This window comes from Zalophus californianus, chromosome 9 (assembly GCF_009762305.2).
Source record: "Zalophus californianus isolate mZalCal1 chromosome 9, mZalCal1.pri.v2, whole genome shotgun sequence".
NCBI classification, from domain to species: Eukaryota; Metazoa; Chordata; class Mammalia; order Carnivora; family Otariidae; genus Zalophus; species Zalophus californianus.
This window is the reverse complement of record NC_045603.1, coordinates 76,451,237-76,469,652: the sequence shown is the minus strand read 5'-3', so window position 1 is coordinate 76,469,652 and position 18,416 is coordinate 76,451,237. Positions and strand designations below refer to the sequence as shown.

The 18,416-nt window shown below is 39.4% G+C and overlaps 1 protein-coding gene across 5 annotated transcripts in view; it reads right to left on the bottom strand.

The window, feature by feature from the left end:
• Positions 1-4,406: 4,406 nt before the first annotated feature.
• SINHCAF (SIN3-HDAC complex associated factor) overlaps positions 4,407-18,416 on the bottom strand; it is a 33,097-nt gene continuing 19,087 nt past the window's right edge. For all 5 annotated transcript variants that reach the window (XM_027595341.1, XM_027595338.1, XM_027595337.2 and 2 more), the window contains exons 4-6: positions 17,765-17,891; positions 9,857-10,007; positions 4,407-6,477 (exon numbers count right to left, since the gene is read on the bottom strand). In XM_027595341.1, coding sequence (XP_027451142.1) covers positions 6,318-6,477; positions 9,857-10,007; positions 17,765-17,891 — 438 coding nt within the window. In that variant the 3' untranslated portion in view covers positions 4,407-6,317. The remainder of the gene's footprint in view (positions 6,478-9,856; positions 10,008-17,764; positions 17,892-18,416) is intronic.

Genomic DNA, 18,416 nt, shown 5'->3' with positions numbered 1-18,416 from the left:
GCAGGGAGCCTGCTTCTCCCTCTCCCTCTGCCTGCCTCTCCCCCTACTTGTGCGCATGCGCTGACAAATAAAATCTTAAAAAAAAAATTATCTCAGGTGTGGCAATGGCATTGTGGTTTTATGTAGAAAACCTTTATTCGAAGATGAATGCTCAAGTATCCAGGGATGAAGTACCATGTTGTCACAACTTACTTTCAAATGATTAAGCAAAACAAATTAAAGTACATGTGGTAAAATATTAACAGTTGGCAGATCTAGGGAAAAGTTATTCTATTGTACTGCCCTTTCAACTTTAGTGTATTTTTAATTCTTGAAATTCATCGAGACCATTAGCATAGGGACACCTGTGTGGCTCAGTCAGTCGGGCCTCTGCCTTCGACTCCGGTCATGATCTCCAGGTGCTGGCATCCAGCCCCGCATAGGGTTCCCTGTTCAGTTGGGAGTCTGCTTCTCCCTCTCCCTCTGCCCCTCCCCCTTCCCCACGTGTGCTCTAAAATAATTATTTTTTAAAAAAACAGACCATTAGCATAAATTCAACTCTTCTATGAACTTCTGAAAATACAAAATTATAATCAATAAATATGTATTGTGCTATTTACATAATAGTAATCACTGTGCTAAACTCTGGGAGCAATAGTGGTGAGAAAAATAGTTCCAGCTTTCATGGAACCTACTCAGCATGTAATTATGAGTGATGGGGGGGTACAGTGGCTGCTCTGGAAGGCTTCCCCAAGTGGTACTGACAGGAAACCTGAAAGGTGAGTAGGTGATGCCTAGCTAGGTGGTGGTGGGGAAATGGGTCAGGGGGACCAAACAGTATGTGTGAAGGCACTAATAATGTGAGTTGGTCAATCTGGAAAGTGACAGGAGGATGTATTCCTGCTGCTTCCCAGTCTCCCACCCTGTCCACATAGCTGGTCTCCTGGTTCCATTAACCACTTCCTCCCTTCAACCTTTCAGACCTAAAGGTGGTAAAACACCCCAATACTACCAGTCCCAGTGTTACTGGGCCTCAGAACTGTATTCTTCCCTGGGATTTCCCCACACCCTGTGCACAGCTTTGTAAACTCCCTTTATTAAGCTTTCCTCAAATTATCCATTTTCAGTAAGTCATCTATTTCCTGCCAGCACCCTGATAAAAAGCTCTGGAAGATAGGCTTGAGAGATGCCAGCTTATTTCAGATAGTATCTGGGATGGTGGGAATGGAGATGGCCCAGGAAGAGGGCCAAAGATGACCCTGGCCAGTGAGCGTCTGAGATAGGAAAGCCTAGAAGCTGCAGTGTTATCAGCCAAGAATATTTGAAGATACTATCCATAATATCAAGTGCTGTTGAGGGGCTGAATGAAAAGATTGAGGGCTCTGGAATTCCCCATGAGAAAGCCATCAGTGGTCCCTGGAGTGGTGGGTACAGAATCAACACTGGAGTGGATTGTAAAGGTGGTTGGAGGCAAAGAATACACTTGTTACCTTAAAAAGGTGGGGCGGGGGGTGGACGGACATAATTGTTCAGGTTCCTATTTTAATCCCACCGATGACTTGCTGAATAATCTTTTGAGATTTTTGAGTCTTAATTTTTGATATTTAAAACCACTTTCTTGTAATTACAAAAAAGCAAAAACAAAAACCCCAGGCAATGTTAAAGCTAATGTAAGCTGAGTATGGAGAATTGAAGTTCTAAAATGGAGCTAATTATTTCCCCCCGTTTCAAGCACTAAACAATGGACAGGCTTTGCCAAAATCTTTTCAGTTCTCTAAACTACAAGATTAAGCTGTTTTACACTGAAGCCTGCAACTAAGTATGTCCAAGACCCCCTAACTCAACATACAGTAACAAGCAGCTTCTAACCAGGGTGCAGGATATCTGAAACCCAAAGCATTCTCATGATCACAATGAGTAACCAAACTCCACAGCTCGAGAAATTGTTAGAATCCTCAGATCCCTTTCTTTGAGAACATTAAGCCTGTGAAATTATCTATCTTTGATCCAATTTGGCTTTTTCCTCCCTTCCCAGTTCACTGAACATCACACAAAAATGATTGCCAGAGTACCACAATGCTAAATCTGGAGCATTAGGAAAAGTGTTACAGGAACGCTGAATGGAGAGGCTCCCTGGGCATCCATCCTTCACTGCAGAGCAAGCCATGAGCTCTGGCTACCTTCACTGATTTTTAGAATATCCAGTTGTTTCACTACACAAAAAGACAGTATATTAATAGGTACACCAAAATTAAAGAAACAAAACTTGATCAACTGATTTAAACTGAGTAAGTCATTCAGCAAGGGTAACACTTGCCTCTCATTTTCAGCCTTCAAAACAGAGGAAGGTAACCACCTCCAAATGCAGGTTAAGACAGTACCACTGCTAGAGCAGGGACAGGGGCCAATTCAGTGAGGAAAGGCTTTGCAATCTGGGAATTCGATTTAAGTTACAAAAGACCTCCTGGCACCTCCACTTAACCCGTGAACAGGTTTTTGGTTGTTTAACTTTGCAGTTGTTTAAACAATGTTTAAAAGCGCCTGACCCACAGTAGGGGAGCGTTTTTTGTTTTTTGTTTTTTTAACTTGCTACAGAAAGCACTTGTAATGTAGGGCAAAGAGGCCCAATTTCAAGTGATTCAGTCAGAAAAGAAAATGAGGTGCTGTGGCAGACAACACTCCAAGATGTCCCTCATGTGCCCCACACCCCAGTAGGGGGTGTTCATTGTGTAATCTTCATTTGAATGTGGGCAGGACCTGAGGAGACTCGGACTTGCTAGCCAACTGGCTTTGGAGACCCACCAGCATGATGCAGGAAGCAGCCACCTCAGAACCACCCAGGAGCCCTACAGCCAGGTGAGGAATCTGGGCTCTCCATCCTAAAGCCACAGGAAATGATTTCTGCCAACAACCTGAGCTTAACTTCAGGTTAACTTGGTAACTTCACAGTAACTGGATTAGGTGTTGGCAACTCATCTGGACTATCCCAAACCAAATTTAAACCCTAACCGTATGGGGCACCTGGGTGGTTCAGATGGTTAGGCGTCTGCCTTCAGCTGGGGTCATGATCTCAGGGTCTTGGGATGGAGCCCCACGTTGGGTTCCCGTCTCAGTGGTGTCTTCTTTTCCCCCGCCCTCTGCCCCTCCCCCCTGCTTGTGCGCTCTCAAATGAATAATTTTTTTTAAGATTTTATTTATTCATGAGAGACAGAGAGAGAGAGAGAGAGAGAGAGAGGCAGAGGGCGAAGCAGGCTCCCAAGGAGCAGGGAGCCCGATGCGGGACCCGATCCCAGGATTCTGGGATCATGACCTGAGCTGAAGGCATACGCTTAACCATCTGAGCCACCTAGGCGCCGGAATAAATAAAATCTTAAAAAAAAAAGCCCTAGCTGTAGCATAGAAAGTTTGGCCCACAGGATCCACCTTTCCCAACTAATAATCTACTTTTAAAACTTTGATATGGCGGCACTTGGGTGGCTCAAGTCAGTTGAGTGTCTGCCTTCAGCTTCATGACCTCAGGATCCTGGGATGGAGTCCCAGGGCCCCATGTAGGGCTCCCTGCTCAGCAAGAGTCTGCTTCTCTCTCTGCCCACCCCCAACCCGCGCCTGTGCTCTCTCAAATAAATCTTTAAGAAAAAAAACACAAAAACAAGACCCACAGGCGCGCCTGGGTGGCTCAGTCGTTAAGCGCCTGCCTTCGGCTTGGGTCGTGATCCCAAGGTCCTGAGATCGAGCCCCTCATCGGGCTCCCTGCTCAGCGGGAAGCCTGCTTCTCCCTCTCCCTCTGCTTATGTTCCCTCTCTCACTGTCTCTGTCAAATAAATAAAATCTTTAAAAAAAACCCCACAAAACTTTGATATGGATTACACCCCTTTAGATTCCTCATAATTCTATGAAGTAATTTTGTTAATTACTTTACAGAAGTTTGGAGGCTCACAAGTGACTCAAATGGCTAATAAAAGGGCAGAGCCAGAAATTAAGAGACCACGTCTGACTCCAATGCCAAAATCCACCTTTCCCTATAACCAGTTTTTATAATTTCTTTAAAGTCTCAATGATGATTCCCATTATGCCAATAGACAGTAACAATAAAATCACATCATGGACATTAAAACACTGGAGACATTTCAAAAAAAATAATAAAAATAGAAAACAGAAGAGCAGAAAAGAAAAAAGAAAAAAAGAAACCAACCAACCAACCACTGGAGAAAGTTTGTCCTTCATTATTAAATCTCATCTACTAAGGTTAGTTCCTGGGCATGTCTGTTAAAAGGTCTTTTATTTTAAAGTATTTCTAGAGGACTTTTTTCCTTCATGGCTTATTATAAAACTTAGGGAGTTAAACTGAGTATCTGTAAAGGCCAAAAATGTTAGTTATTCTTACCTAAGAACACCTTTTAAAGAAAGCCACAAAACAGCTTCTTTTATTTTCTAGTAAGACTAAATTTATTCAATAACCTAAGTAAAAGTTTTGATTATAAGTATCCAACAGTATAAAAAGTACAAAACAGATTTGTAGATTTCTAATATATTAATACAAAGTGCATGACTACATACAGTACATCCTACAGGCAAAGAGGTGGAAGGGGAAAAAGAAGACTGTGGTTGAGGTCTAGTAATAAATAAATAAATACAGAAGTAGAGATGATCCATATTATAGTATATTCTACCACCAATACTGTAGCCAAAATGTACAAAAAAAAAAAACCATTTCAAAATAACGGGAGGAAGATGGTAATGGCTGGGACTCTTGGAATACACCTCAAAGGCTGTGGGAGAGCCAACCCAACTCACTGAGTAGTCTGTGCATATGGTGGCTTGTAGTCTGTGCCGTAAGAAATATAAAATTTTAAGTTTAGATTAAGAACTATAAAACTATAGGGTGCCCATAGAAAGTGGCTCACTCCTTGTTATTTATACTATCCAATTTTAAAAATCCAGTTTTAAAAATAAGCACTGAGTCATGTTAGTGTAAGGTAGGCAAATGATCCTCCCTTATTATGAAAAGTCTGAACTGGTGATATGTTCTTCCTGAATGTTTAGAAAAGAGGCAATGAGAGTACTTTGGTTTGGGTTCAAGTAAAAGGCTTTCAAATGAAGATTTTAGAACTGAAGAGCTCTGTGTTCAGGATTTATCATCTAATATCTCAAGGTTCACAAAGCCTGACCGTAAGAAGCCAAACCTAAACCAACCCACTCAGCATTAACACACACCTCTTTTCTTTTAGAATTTTACTTTAATAGAGTGAAAAGAAACCCAAAACCCTAATAGATTAAAACAAGTCAAACAACCACTCTACACAGATAAAACCTTCACAAAGGTCAACTGAAGTAATCCAGAGCTAAAACTGAATTGTGCAGATTTTCAATGAAGTCACCAGTCTTGTAACACAAACAAAAGTCAATTATTTACACACTAGGCAAGCCCTCTAAGAAATGTGCCCCAAGAAGCATTAACCTTTGTTTATTTGTGTGTGCCATCCTGAAGACTTGCACATTTTTTCAGATAATTTAACCTTCTTAATAGAATGTGATCTCTACCATGTGGTAATGCTTTGGTACTATTCATTTAGGATTGCTCATCCTAAAATGTGACATTTCCCCAGAGGAGCTTTGATTCTGCTTTAGAAGTTTCAATATAGATTAAAATCTTTATCAAATATCAATATGGAGGGAGGTGACACAGGATGCAACATATACAGTCAAGTTACCACTCTGTGTATTTAGAAATTACTCCTTCAAGGTATTTGCACCAGAGAGCTTAGTCTGTCCTGCTTCATATTCAGTAGTACAGGTTTGAATCATCAGAACCTTGGCAAGACCTTATTATTGCAAAATTATTAACAACTACCTCTAGGGGCAAGTCCATGTTACTGAGTTATGACAAATTTATTATCATGAAGGAAAACAAGTATAGCCAGCCATCTTAAAAAATGCCCCAACCACTGCTTCTCAATATAGAAAGACTAAAACTACATACGTTTATCATACAACAAATCCCATCTCTGTCCCCTGAAATTCCCCTAGTTTCATTCATTAGAAGGGGATTTAAAAAAAAAAAAAAAGACTTAAAGAGCACTTTACAGCAGCATTCAGCTTTCCTATGAAATACTCAGCATCTTAAATATTATGTACACTTCTTTTTTTCTTTTAGTAAGCTAGACACTGGCTTCAGAGTTTATGGAACTGGAGGAGAAATAACCACCCATTCAAAACTATTCTAGAAATTGTCTTTTGGCAGAATAGCAGGTATCAGAGTTAAAAATAAGAGGGTTTTGTTGCTTTGTTTTCTTTGCAAAATTTAAATCATTTTTGTTCCCCTTCTACCTAAACCTCAGTCACCACTCCTGAGTGGAGATGGGCAGAGGCTCTGGGCCCTGCTCCTCCGGCTTCTCAGCAGCTGTTTTCTTATTGCTGCAGCAAGGCTTGAAGAGATGCGTGTCAATGAGGACTTCCCCAAAACGGCCTTTATAGATAATCCCGCAACATATTTTCTGTCTAAAAGAAAAAAATGGGAAACAGATTAATAAGCTAGAAAACTAGTAATACAAGAAAACAAAGGGGGGAAAAAATCTCCATCCTTATAACTAAGTACCACATGAGCAAGCATTCCAAATGAAAGGCTCCTAGAGAGATCCCCAATTAGCTAAGTTATGGGAAATACCCAGGTCCCTTAAATCTCACACTGGAATCTTATCATATATTAAGGGGGGCAGGGGTCATTCTGAGAGAGAGCAGTCAGTTTCAGAAGCTGCTCCTAACATTGTAAACTGTTTCTTCTAAAAATCACTGACTCTTGGAAAAAAAAACAAAAACAAAAACAAAAACCGCCATCATAAACAGGCTGATACAACTGGTAAATATATATACAATCAAATATACATAAAAAGGCATAAAAAATGACAGTACAACAAAATATCCATGGATCACATACTCTACGGGGGAAAAAAAATCATTTTTTATGAAGGACCCCTGTATGCCCTTCTCCAATCCCACTCTACCCCATCTCATTCTCTCCTCCTTAATTTTAAGCCTATCACTACTTTTTTCTTTACACTTCATAGTTTTACCACATCTGCATCTCGACAGATATTGCTTGGTTATCTCCTATTTAAAAGAAACATATATATGGAATCATACTCTATGCTGCAATTTTTTTGTTCAACATTGAGGTCCATAGCTATTGTTAAGCAGAGCCTTTATTTCATTTTATGTATAGAATTCTACCATGTAAATATACATTCATCCACTCTCCTTTTACTGGGACAACTTCCACTACTACAAATATGCTATATGCATCAATGCATGCCTAAACGTTTTCTAGGTTGCTGGGATACAAAATGGAAACATGTTCATGTTTATTCAAAAATGCCAATTATTTATCAATGTGGTTCCCTTGTATTCCTATTTACTAAAGGTTTTAAGTTTTGAAGAAACATTCAAATTTATCAAACATCTTCAAAATACTGCTAAGATAGTAGGCATTTTTTCCCCTCCTTTACAAACTGTCAATGTGGCAAATTTCTATCAGTTGATTTTTAATGTTTAAACCAATCTTATATCCCTAGAATAAATCTAATCTGGTCATGATATACTCTTTTGCTATCAAAGTTATGTTAGCCTCATAGAATGCTTGGAGTCTATACTCTCTTTTACTCATCATCTGAAAAAGCCAATGCAAGATCAGAATCATTTGTTTCTAGAATGTTTGGCAGAACTCGCCTAAATGGGTCTGGGGTTTTGGAGGGAAGACTTTGACCAATGAATCAACTTATTATACTATACAGGTTTTCTATTTTTTTTTTCTATTTTTTGAGACAACTTAGGTAAACTTTTCCTACTAATGTATCCACTTCACCTATATGTTCAATTTATTGGCATACAGTTGTTTATAATGTGTCTTTTAAATTTGGTTTATTTATAGCTAAATCTCCCTTTCGTTATCCAAGATGCTTATGTGTATTCTCTTTTTTCTTTATCTGCTTCATCTCTAAGTAGTTTTTTTGGTCAGGTCTTTTTCAAGATCTAATTCGTATCTTTACTGATCATATTCGCTGCATACTGGTTTTCTACTCCATTTGTTTCTACTCTTATCTTTAAGACCTCCTTGCTTTCATTTTTCTTTGTATTGGGCTTCATTAATCTTTAAATTGGATACATATCACTTCATTTACTTTTAGTCATTCTTTTCTAAGCATTAAAGGCATTAACTTGGGGCGCCTGAGTGGCTCAGTCGGTTAAGCGTCTGTCTTCAGCTCAGGTCATGACCTCAGGGTCCTGTGATGGGAGACCCACATCAGATTCCCTGCTCAGTGGGAAGCCTATTTCTCCCTCTTTCACTCCCCTCTGCTTGTGCATCCCCCTGCTTGTGCACGTGCTCCATGCTCTCTCTTGTGTACGCTGTCCAATAAATCAATGAATGAATGAATGAATGCATTAACTTTTCCTCCAACTCTTTGAAACTTCCTATCATTTGTTCTGATTCGTGGTATTTTTCAGTTGTTCTTTAGTTATAAAGGTTTTCTCATTTATATTATATTTTCTTCTTTGGACTCAGTTTCTTGATTTACAAATATATATAAGTTTTCTATTTCCATCTTGTTTTGCTAGGTATATTTAGGTATATTTTTAAATTTTCTGCCCGGCCCTTCTCAACTCTGGAGGTTTTCACTCTTTTTTTTTTATTCTTTTAGTGGTGACATAGTTAATCTAGTCCCAAAGTTATTCAATATATTTATTCTCAACAATGCAAAGGATGTTAGGATACCTTAACTCTTATCACTATTATTGCCTAGACTTATGTTACTGTCTTGTAATTCGCTTTTTTTTTATCCCACAACTATTGTTATTTCAAGGAGTCAGTGTTTGTTTAAATTCACCTAAATGTTTGCTACTTTAACTATCCTCAGAATTTTAATCTAGGATCTCTTTTTCTGCCTGTAGAACTTTGTTATTTAGGGTCAGCTTGGCAGCAAGTTCTCAAATTTTTTTCCCCAATCAAAAAGTCTTACACCCTTGTTCATAAAAGATAATTTTTTTTAGTTTATTTATTTTAAGTAATCTCTACACTCAATGTGGGGCTCAAACAACCTCATGATCAAGAGTCACATGCTCTTCCAACTGAGCCAGCCAGGCGCCCCAAAGGATACTTTTGCTACATATATATAATTCTAGGTTGAGGATTTCTATCTCTTGGTCCATTGAAAGTATTAATCTATTGTTTTTTGGCTTCCTTTGTTCATGCTCAGAACTCAGCTTTGTATGTTTGTTGTTCCTTTGAAAATAATGTCTTTATTTTCCCACTGCTTAAAGATCTATTTTGTCTTTCATGTTCCACAGTTTCACTGTAACAAGTCATCTATGGGTGAATTTTCTCTACTATAAGATAAATGATTATTATCTCACTTTTGTTAGTCTTCCCCAAATATGTGAAAAAGAAAACCCTTAATCACTTTCTCTTTGAATATTCTCTTTATTGGTCTATTCTCTTTTTTGACTTTGGGGGCCCCACATTCACTTAGCATTTTGGTCTTTGATTATTCCTTTTTAATTTACTCACCTATCAATGCTATTTTTAAAGACTTAAAAATATATATTTCTACCTTTTACTTTTTTCAGTGAGAGAACTGGTCAGAATACCTAGTCTACTCCATTATAGGAAATTTAGGTTCCCTAACATGATTTTTATTTTACATCAATTTTAATAGGAAGAGTATACAAAATCCCAACTCTCAGCTCAATTCTTGCTTAATCCACCTACAACCATGTGTGCTACCAGCTGTTTGCCAAATGCCATTTAATTGCTAAGGAAGTGTGAAACCATTGCCTGTAATTAAGAAGGTTTGCTGGTTAGAGAGATATTTTCTGCTGCTTTTACCTTTTCCAGTATGTGAGATCTAAAAAGGAAAAAACTGGCGTTCTGTTAGAGCCAGAGGCCATCTCTGTATCTGAGCCATCATCTGACTGGTTACTGTAACAAGGAGATTGAGCTGGGGAGGCACTTGAGGTGGTACTGTGGGCATCAGAATCTGCAATAAAGAGAAAAGAAATGTAGAATTTCATTATATGCAACTAAGGCTCAACATAAAAAACTGTGAATGAATTAGTAAAAGGATTTATTTTCTATTCACTATTGGTATTTGAAGACATTTGTACTAAAGTGTTTCTAAAAGAAAATGAGGACATAAGCTTCTATGAAGATAAGAACAGACATACTTTTTCCCCATTCCTCCTACTAATAAATAAGTACAACTAAAAACCCTGGATATTACATATAAAACAATCTTAAAGACTCTAAAAGTTGGCAAGAGTTAGAGAGCCTGACCCAAGGAAAGACATGGTGGTGAGTTCCCTAGCTTTTATGGGTTTTCTTTTTGCCTCATAAATCCCCGTCTTGGAGCTAGAGAAGCCAGCAACCCAGAAATGCCAAATGGGTATAGATTAAAAAAAAAAAAAAGTGCCAACAAAACCCTGCTCTCAACAAAAGGCCAGGAGGAAAGTGGTACCCTAACAAGACAGAAAACTTTTATTAGATAATAATCACTCTATACTCAAGCACCATAAAAAAAAAAAAAAAGGGACCCAACCCCACCCACCCCAGCATAGGCCAAGTGGGGAGCCTAAGATTTCCATCCTTTTAAGATTGGTATGAAACCCTCAACAACTCCACCAGGGTGTCAAGAGGAAGCCTGTTGAAGAGTCAGGACTTTCACCACGGCCCACTAGGAATGAGTATCCCCACCATGTGGGAGCTTTAACTCCCACCCCCATCCCATAGCAATGAGGCGCTCCTCCCACCTCAGGTGTCAATGGAGGTTGAGGGGGGAACGAACCTGACTTTTAACACCACTGGGCAGTAACTTTTAACATCTCTGCTACAGGGGTGTCCAAAAAAACCCAGTAAAATCAAAGGTTTAAATAAGATCCATAACATAATTTTTAAATGTCCAGGTTTCGATTTTTTATTTAAATTCAATTTAATTAACATATACAGTATTATTAGTTTCAGAGGTAGAGTTCAGTGATTCATCAGTTGCATACAACACCTAGTGCTCATTACTTCAAGTGCCCTCCTTGATGCCCATCACCCAGTTACCTCATCCCCCCACCCACCTCCCCTCCTGCAACCCTCAGTTTGTTTCCTAGAGTTAAAAGTCTCTTAATGGTTTGTCTCCCTTTCTATTTTCATCTGATTTTATTTTTCCTTCCCTTCCCCTATGTTCTCTGTTTTGTTTCTTAAATTCTGCAGGTTTCAATATAAAAAAATGCCTCAGGGGCACCTGGGTGGCTCTGCCGGTTTAAGGCCCGACTCTTGATTTCCACTCAGGTCTTGATCTCAGGGCCTGTAGGTTTGGGCCCCACTTTGGACTCCACCCTGGGCATGGAGACTACTTAAAAAAAAAAAAAGAGGGGTACCTGGGTGGCTCAATTGGTTAAGTGTCTGACTCTTCATTTCAGCTCAGGGTCATGATTTCAGGGTCCTGGGATCAAGCCCCATGTAGAGCTCTGCTCAGCAGGCAGTCTGCTTGAGGATTTCTCTACCTCAGTCCTTCCCCCTCCCTTGCACTCTCCCTCAAATAAAAAAATCATAAAAAAAAAAAAAGAGAATCCCTTATAGGGGAACATATGGTAGAGCTCAGTTGATAGAGCATTCGACTCTTGATCTTGGGGTCATGAGTTCGAGTTCCACACCCAGGGCAGAGTTTACATACATACATACATACATACATACATACATACATACATACATACATTAAAGAGGAATTTAAAAAAAAACCATATCCAGAACCAAGATCTCAAACTGAAAGAAAAGGTAAGCCGATATTAGCACCAAGATGACAGAGATGTTAGAATTAACTGACCAAAATTTTAGCACAACTATGACAAAAACGCTCCAGTGAACCATCACGAACATAACTGAAACAAATAAGAGTCTCCATGAATATATCTCAAGTTTAAAAAATAAATAAAAGCTATAAAGAAGAACCAAGTGGAACTGAAATTTGAACTGGGGAAAAAAAAAAAACAGTAAATGAAATAAAAAGCTCAGTGGATGTGCTTAACAGCAGAATGGAGGGGACAGAGGAAATAATCAATGAACTGGAAGAAAGAACAACAGAAATTACCCAACCCGAACACCACAGAGAAAACAACTGAAAAGAGACTTAGAGACCTCTGGGACTATAACAAAAAAAAATCTGCATTTGTGCCACTGCAGTCCTGGAAAGAGAGAGAGGGTGGAGGTGAAAATGTACTCAAAGAAACAGAATGGCTGAGGGGCACCTGGGTGGCTCAGTTGGTTGGGTGACTGCCTTTGGCTCAGGTCATGATCCTGGAGTCCCTGGATGGAGTCCCGCGTCGGGCTCCCTGCTCAGCGGGGAGTCTGCTTCTCCCTCTGACCCTCCCCCTCCTCATGCTCTCATTCTCTCTCTCAAATAAATAAATAAAATCTTTAAAAGAAAAAAAAAAGAAATAGAATGGCTGAGAACTCGCCAAATTTAGCAAGAGACATAAACCGATATATTCAAGAAGCTGAGCAAACCCCAAACAGGATATACTCAAAGAAATCAATACCAAGACACACCATTAATTAAATCTTTTTTTTTAATTAACTAAATTTCTTAAAACTAAAGACAGAGGAAAAAAATCTTAAAAGCCAAAGAAAAACAATACCTTACCTATAAAGGAAAAACAGTAAGATCTTGATTTCAAAAGGAATAAGGCAATTCATCAGATACAAGCTAAACATGATTTAGTATTTTTGCCCTTAAAAGACAAGTCAAATTTACAAGCCAGAAAATAAATGTTTTGGTTGATGGTCACCATGCTCTAAGGCTTTCATGCTGCTATTTTCCCGTCACAACAATATCACAAATAAGGGTCAAGCTTACCACACTCCCCCCTCCCAGGATAGGTGGATACAGCAATCCTCCAATTCAAAAGAACCAATTATTTATTTTATTTTAAAAGATTTTATTTATTTATTTGACAGAGACAGCAAGAGAGAGAGAACACAAGCAGGGGGAGTGGGAGAGGGAGAAGTAGGCTTCCCGCCGAGCAGGGAGTCCGATGTGGGGCTCGATCCCAGGACCCTGGGATCATGACCTGAGCTGAAGGCAGACGCTTAATGACTGAGCCACCCAGGTGCCCCAGGAACCAATTTTTTTTTTAAAGATTTTTTTTTATTTGAGAGAAAGAGAGCGTATGCAAGTGGGGGAGGGGCGGGGGAAAGGGAGAAAGGGTGTCAAGCAGACTCCACGCTGAGCATGGAGCCCAAATGGGGACTCCCATCTCCTGACCCTGAGAGATCACAACCCAAAAGGACACAAAACCCACCATGCCACCCAGGTGCCCCCCAATTAGTATTTAGTAAGGACGTACCTATTACATATCAAACCCCATGTCATATCCTACATGGCAAGAAACAGACTAAAAAAAACCCTATGAAGAGAGCTTATAGTGCTTTGTATTAACAAAAGTTTACCTACAAAATCCTCAAGAATAGCAGACTTTAAGAAATAAGTCTACTGGAATGTTTAAAAGACTTCCCCAACAATCAGCAGCAGCAGCAATCAGCTCAATGCTGGTTTTGAAGAAAACTCATTATCACAGGAAGTGCTTAGCATCTAAGAAACAATTCTGAAGCTGCAGTTTATTAGACCATTTTCTACCTATAAAAATGGCAATTTCATATGGTTTAATCTAACACTTGGGATACTAGAATACAACTAACTATGTAAGAATGCAGTAAGGAAGAAAATTCTCTTCTAGAATGCAGGCCTGGAAATTCTTCAAAGAACTACAATTTTTAAAATCTTAAAAACTGTGGAATTTGAAAAGGCACAAAGGAGTAATTAGCTAGCATGGGATAGGTAGAGATGATAAGCAAAGCAGTGGAAGCAGAATACACCATGCACAGGAAGGGAACTGACTCAGCCCAAATATTCTTTGCCTAAAATAGGACCTCCAAAAGACTCACTAGGGATTTTCAACTTTATTCCATAGCAACCAGAATTCATTGTAGATTTTAAGAAGGATGACAGGGGCACCTGGGTGGCTCAGGCATTAAGCGTCTGCCTTCAGCTCAGGTCATGATCCCAGGGTCCTGGGATCGAGCCCTGCATCGGGCTCCGGGCTCGGCGGGAAGCCTGCTTCTCCCTCTCCCACTCCCCCTGCTTGTGTTCCCTCTCTCGTTGTGTCTCTGTCAAATAAATAAAATCTTAAAAAAAAAAAATGACAAAAATAACATTTATATAGGAATTTGTTTTGTTTTACAAAACCCTTTTTAACCTGATTATCCCCATTTCTAAGATTAGAAAAATATGGTTCAATGTTCAGTGCCACGAGGGTCACATATTTGTTAAGTTTCAAGAACAGTAACTCAAATCCAGATCTTTAAGCTCTAGGTCTAATGCCTTTCCAGTATATCACACAAAAGAAAGAGTATCTCAGAAAGAGAAATAAAGGTCAGGTACACGCAGGATGCATGGAAGCAAATATATGACCAGAGGTGGGAACACCATTTAGTGGGTGATGTATAAAAATTCAAGTAACTCAAAACTGTTGTGTTGCACACAGGTGCTATCAATTCACAATGCACACAGGAAAACCCTGCTTCAGTCTAAGCCTACAAAGCCCACACACCTTTTTCAAAGGGACTTATTTTCAGTCTCCAATCCCTCCCTCCACAACACAGCTTTATAATAAAAATCTAAAATTACACTGGAAATATTCCCTTAGGTAAGGCAAAACTGAGTCAGGTATCACTTTCCCTATAATTAAAGGGAGGAGCTAAGACTATACATATGAATAATCAATTCCTCTAATCGTCAAGCGGTAGAAGAAAATTACTATTTTCCAAATGTTCATTAAAACTTAGTCGGAATACGGGCGCCTGGGTGGCTCAGTCATTAAGCGTCTGCCTTCGGCTCAGGTCATGATCGCAGGGTCCTGGGATCGAGCCCCGCACCGGGCTCCCTGCTCCACGGGAAGCCTGCTTCTCCCTCTCCCACTCCCCCCTGCTTGTGTTCCCTCTCTCACTGTCTCTCTGTCAAATAAATAAATAAAATTAAAAAAAAAACCTTAGTTGGAATAGAGGACAGAATTAGTCTTTTTCTATTCCCCAGGTGATAGCTGATTAAGAAGGGAACACATGTAAACAAATAATCCAGTTACAAAATGGGCAGAGGACCTTCATAGACATTTTCCCAAAAAAAGAAAAGGACAAAATATAACAAGTGTTGGCAAGGATGTGAAGAAAAAGGAAACTTTGTGCACTGTTGTTAGGAATGCAAACCAGTGCAACCACTGTAGAAAACAGTATGGAGGTTCCCTCAATAAACCTAAAAATAGAAATATGTGATCCAGTAATTCCACTACTGAATATTTACCCAAAGAAAATGAAAACACTAATTTGAAAAGATGTATGCACCCCTATGTTTATTGAAGCATTATTTACAATAGCCAAGGTATGGAAGAACCCAAGTGTCAATCTATACAGATAAACAAAGATGGGGGGTGAGCATGTATGTATATGTGCACACACACGTGCAGAAATATTACACAAAAGGTTTGCAATGATGTGGATAGAGCTAGGGAGTATTATGCTAAGCAAAATAAGTCAGAGAAAGACAAATACCATATGATCTCACTCATATGTGGAACGTAAGAAATAAGAGATAAACGGGAGGAGGTTGGCAAACCAGAAAACACTCTTAACTATAGGGAACAAACTAGGGGTTACTGGAGGGCGGGCGGGGGGAGAATGGGCTAAATGGGGGAATGGATATTAAGGAGGGCACGTGTTGTGATGAGTATTATATGTAAGTGATGAATCACTAAATTCTACTCCTGAAACTAATATTACACTGTATGTTAACTAACTGGAATTTAAAAACTTGGGGGGAAAAAAACATTGTTTAAATAAAAAAGAACACGTATAATTAAAATACACACAGATTTGATATTACCTAAATATTTTACTTTAAAGTATTAAGATATTTTAGCCAGAGATTAAATATATCATCAGAATAACCATGGACTAGTAACACCTACTTAAAAGAGCAGAAAGTTAGCAGAAGATCTGCAAAGATTTCAGAGTCGTGGGTATTGATTATACTACCCCAGAGAGCAGGGTGCTATTACAGGTGGAGCACAGGGCTTTGAAGTCAAGACAAACAAGAGGTCGAATTCATCTCTACCACCTTTACTAAGTGACCTGGGTCAAGATTAAATCACCACTCTACTTCCTATCCTAATCTCTAAAACAAATTATTGAGATAGTTATGTATGTAAAGTGCTTGGTATATATACCAAAACGCCCAAGAGATGATAGTTCTCCTTTCCTCACTCTACCTTATTAGTATATTTAACTATCTTTTACCATTATTCTAAAACAAGCATTGACTGGTAATATTTTGTCCTACAAACTGTTATTATATTTGTCCTACAGGACCCAACAGATTGTTCTTTTAATCCTGAAAACTCTATTACCGGTCCACAACCCCTACCTACAATTTTGAAAAAGCTCTGAAAACAGAAAGTTCGGCCACAAAATCTGGCCTGACCTGAATTATAAAATTAGGGTAGCTAAGGGATGCCTGGGTGGCTCAGTCGCTTAAGCATCTGCCTTCGGCTCAGGTCATGATCCCAGGGTCCTGGGATCGAATCCCACATCGGGCTCCTTGCTCAGTGGGGAACCTGCTTTTCCCTCTGCCTGCTGCTCCCCCTGCTTGTGCTCTCGGTCTCATTCTCTTCCACACCCCCTCTCAAATAAATAAAATAAAAATAAAATCTTATTTAAAAAAAATTAGGGTAGTTAAACCTGACTAGCCCATGCAAGTTTTATTTATTCCACCTATGTGAATACTCCTAAATTTGTGCTACAGAAATACTAATGTGGGCGCCTGGGTGGCTCAGTTGGTTGGGCGGCTGCCTTCAGCTCGGGTCATAATCCTCAAGTCCCTGGATCAAGTCCCGCATCGGGATCCCTGCTCGGCGGGGAGTCTGCTTCTCTCTCTGACCCTCCCCCCTCTCGTGTGCTCTCTCATTCTGTCTCAAATAAATAAATAAAATCTTTAAAAAAAAAAAGAAACACTAATGTGTTTGATTCAGTAGTGCTGCCTTAGAAACCCTCCCACTTGATGCAAATGCTACATATAACAACATTATATGCACTGCATTTCCTTTTCAAACCCTGAAATTCTAAACTCCGAAATATTTAAGTGCCACTACAGGTGCTGTCTCCTTCAACAACTTCCTTTAATAAGAGTATATGAACCTAATACTAGCTTGTCATTCCTTTCCCATTCCATCACACACAACACACACTGCCCCAGAAACCTAAAGTCCTGAGGCTAGCTTTACTGCAATATGTGAGTTATGATTTCTAAAGTTACTTTCCAGAAAACCTGGGCTTTGGTCTCATATTGTCCACTAATTATTTACATACCTTTTCTGCATATCTCCAGACCTCAATTTCTTTATGCATAAAAAACAAGTGAACAAACTTGAAAACCGCATCTTCTAGAAAGTTTCAGATGGTAATAAAGAGATCAGAGTGGTCATAGGGGTCTCCACACAATCTGAATAAGTGGCTAGTCAAAGCACTTTGATGGTATCAAAATTAGAGTTTCAAGAGTCCATAGAAATGTCTCTACAGTACACAATGCCTTCACTTTTTTAATAGAAATTTAAGAACTCTATACATACCATAGGCCACCCCCCCAGACAAAAATAAAAACCAAACAACTATTCTTAAGTACCCATATTTCAATATCAAACTTACTGTGACGTTTAAATTCCTTCTGTAGTTTACTGATCTGGTTGCTTTTTATCCTGTTTCCAGATAGAGTTTTCACTTTCTTTGGTTTCAATGTAGTCTTCAGACTGGGTCCTGCCCTTGCATCTACCACCTGGAAGAAAATACTGAATATTTAATACCATTTAAAAAATGACACCTCGTGTATTCCTTTGGTTCAGATAAATGCCTATTTGAAGAAGCCAAAATTGAGAACCAGTTTTCTACTCAGAGTGTGTGAGAGTCCACATGAACTTTTTTTTTTTTAAAGATCTTATTTATTTATTTGACAGAGAGAGACACAGCAAGAGAGGGAACACAAGCAGAGGGAGTGGGAGAGGGAGAAGCAGGCTTCCCGCCGAGCGATCCCAGGACCCCGGGATCATGACCTGAGCCGAAGGCAGACGCTCAGTGACTGAGCCACCCAGGCGCCCCTCCACATGAACTTTTAATCATCACATGATTTTAAAGAATAAACAGTCCTGGGATCGAGCCCTGCATCGGGCTCCCTGCTCGGCGGGAAGCCTGCTTCTCCCTCTCCCACTCCCTCTGCTTGTGTGGCTGTGTCTCTGTCAAATAAATAAATAAAATCTTAAAAAAAAAAAAAAGAATAAACAGTTCATCTAGTATTTTTTTCCTT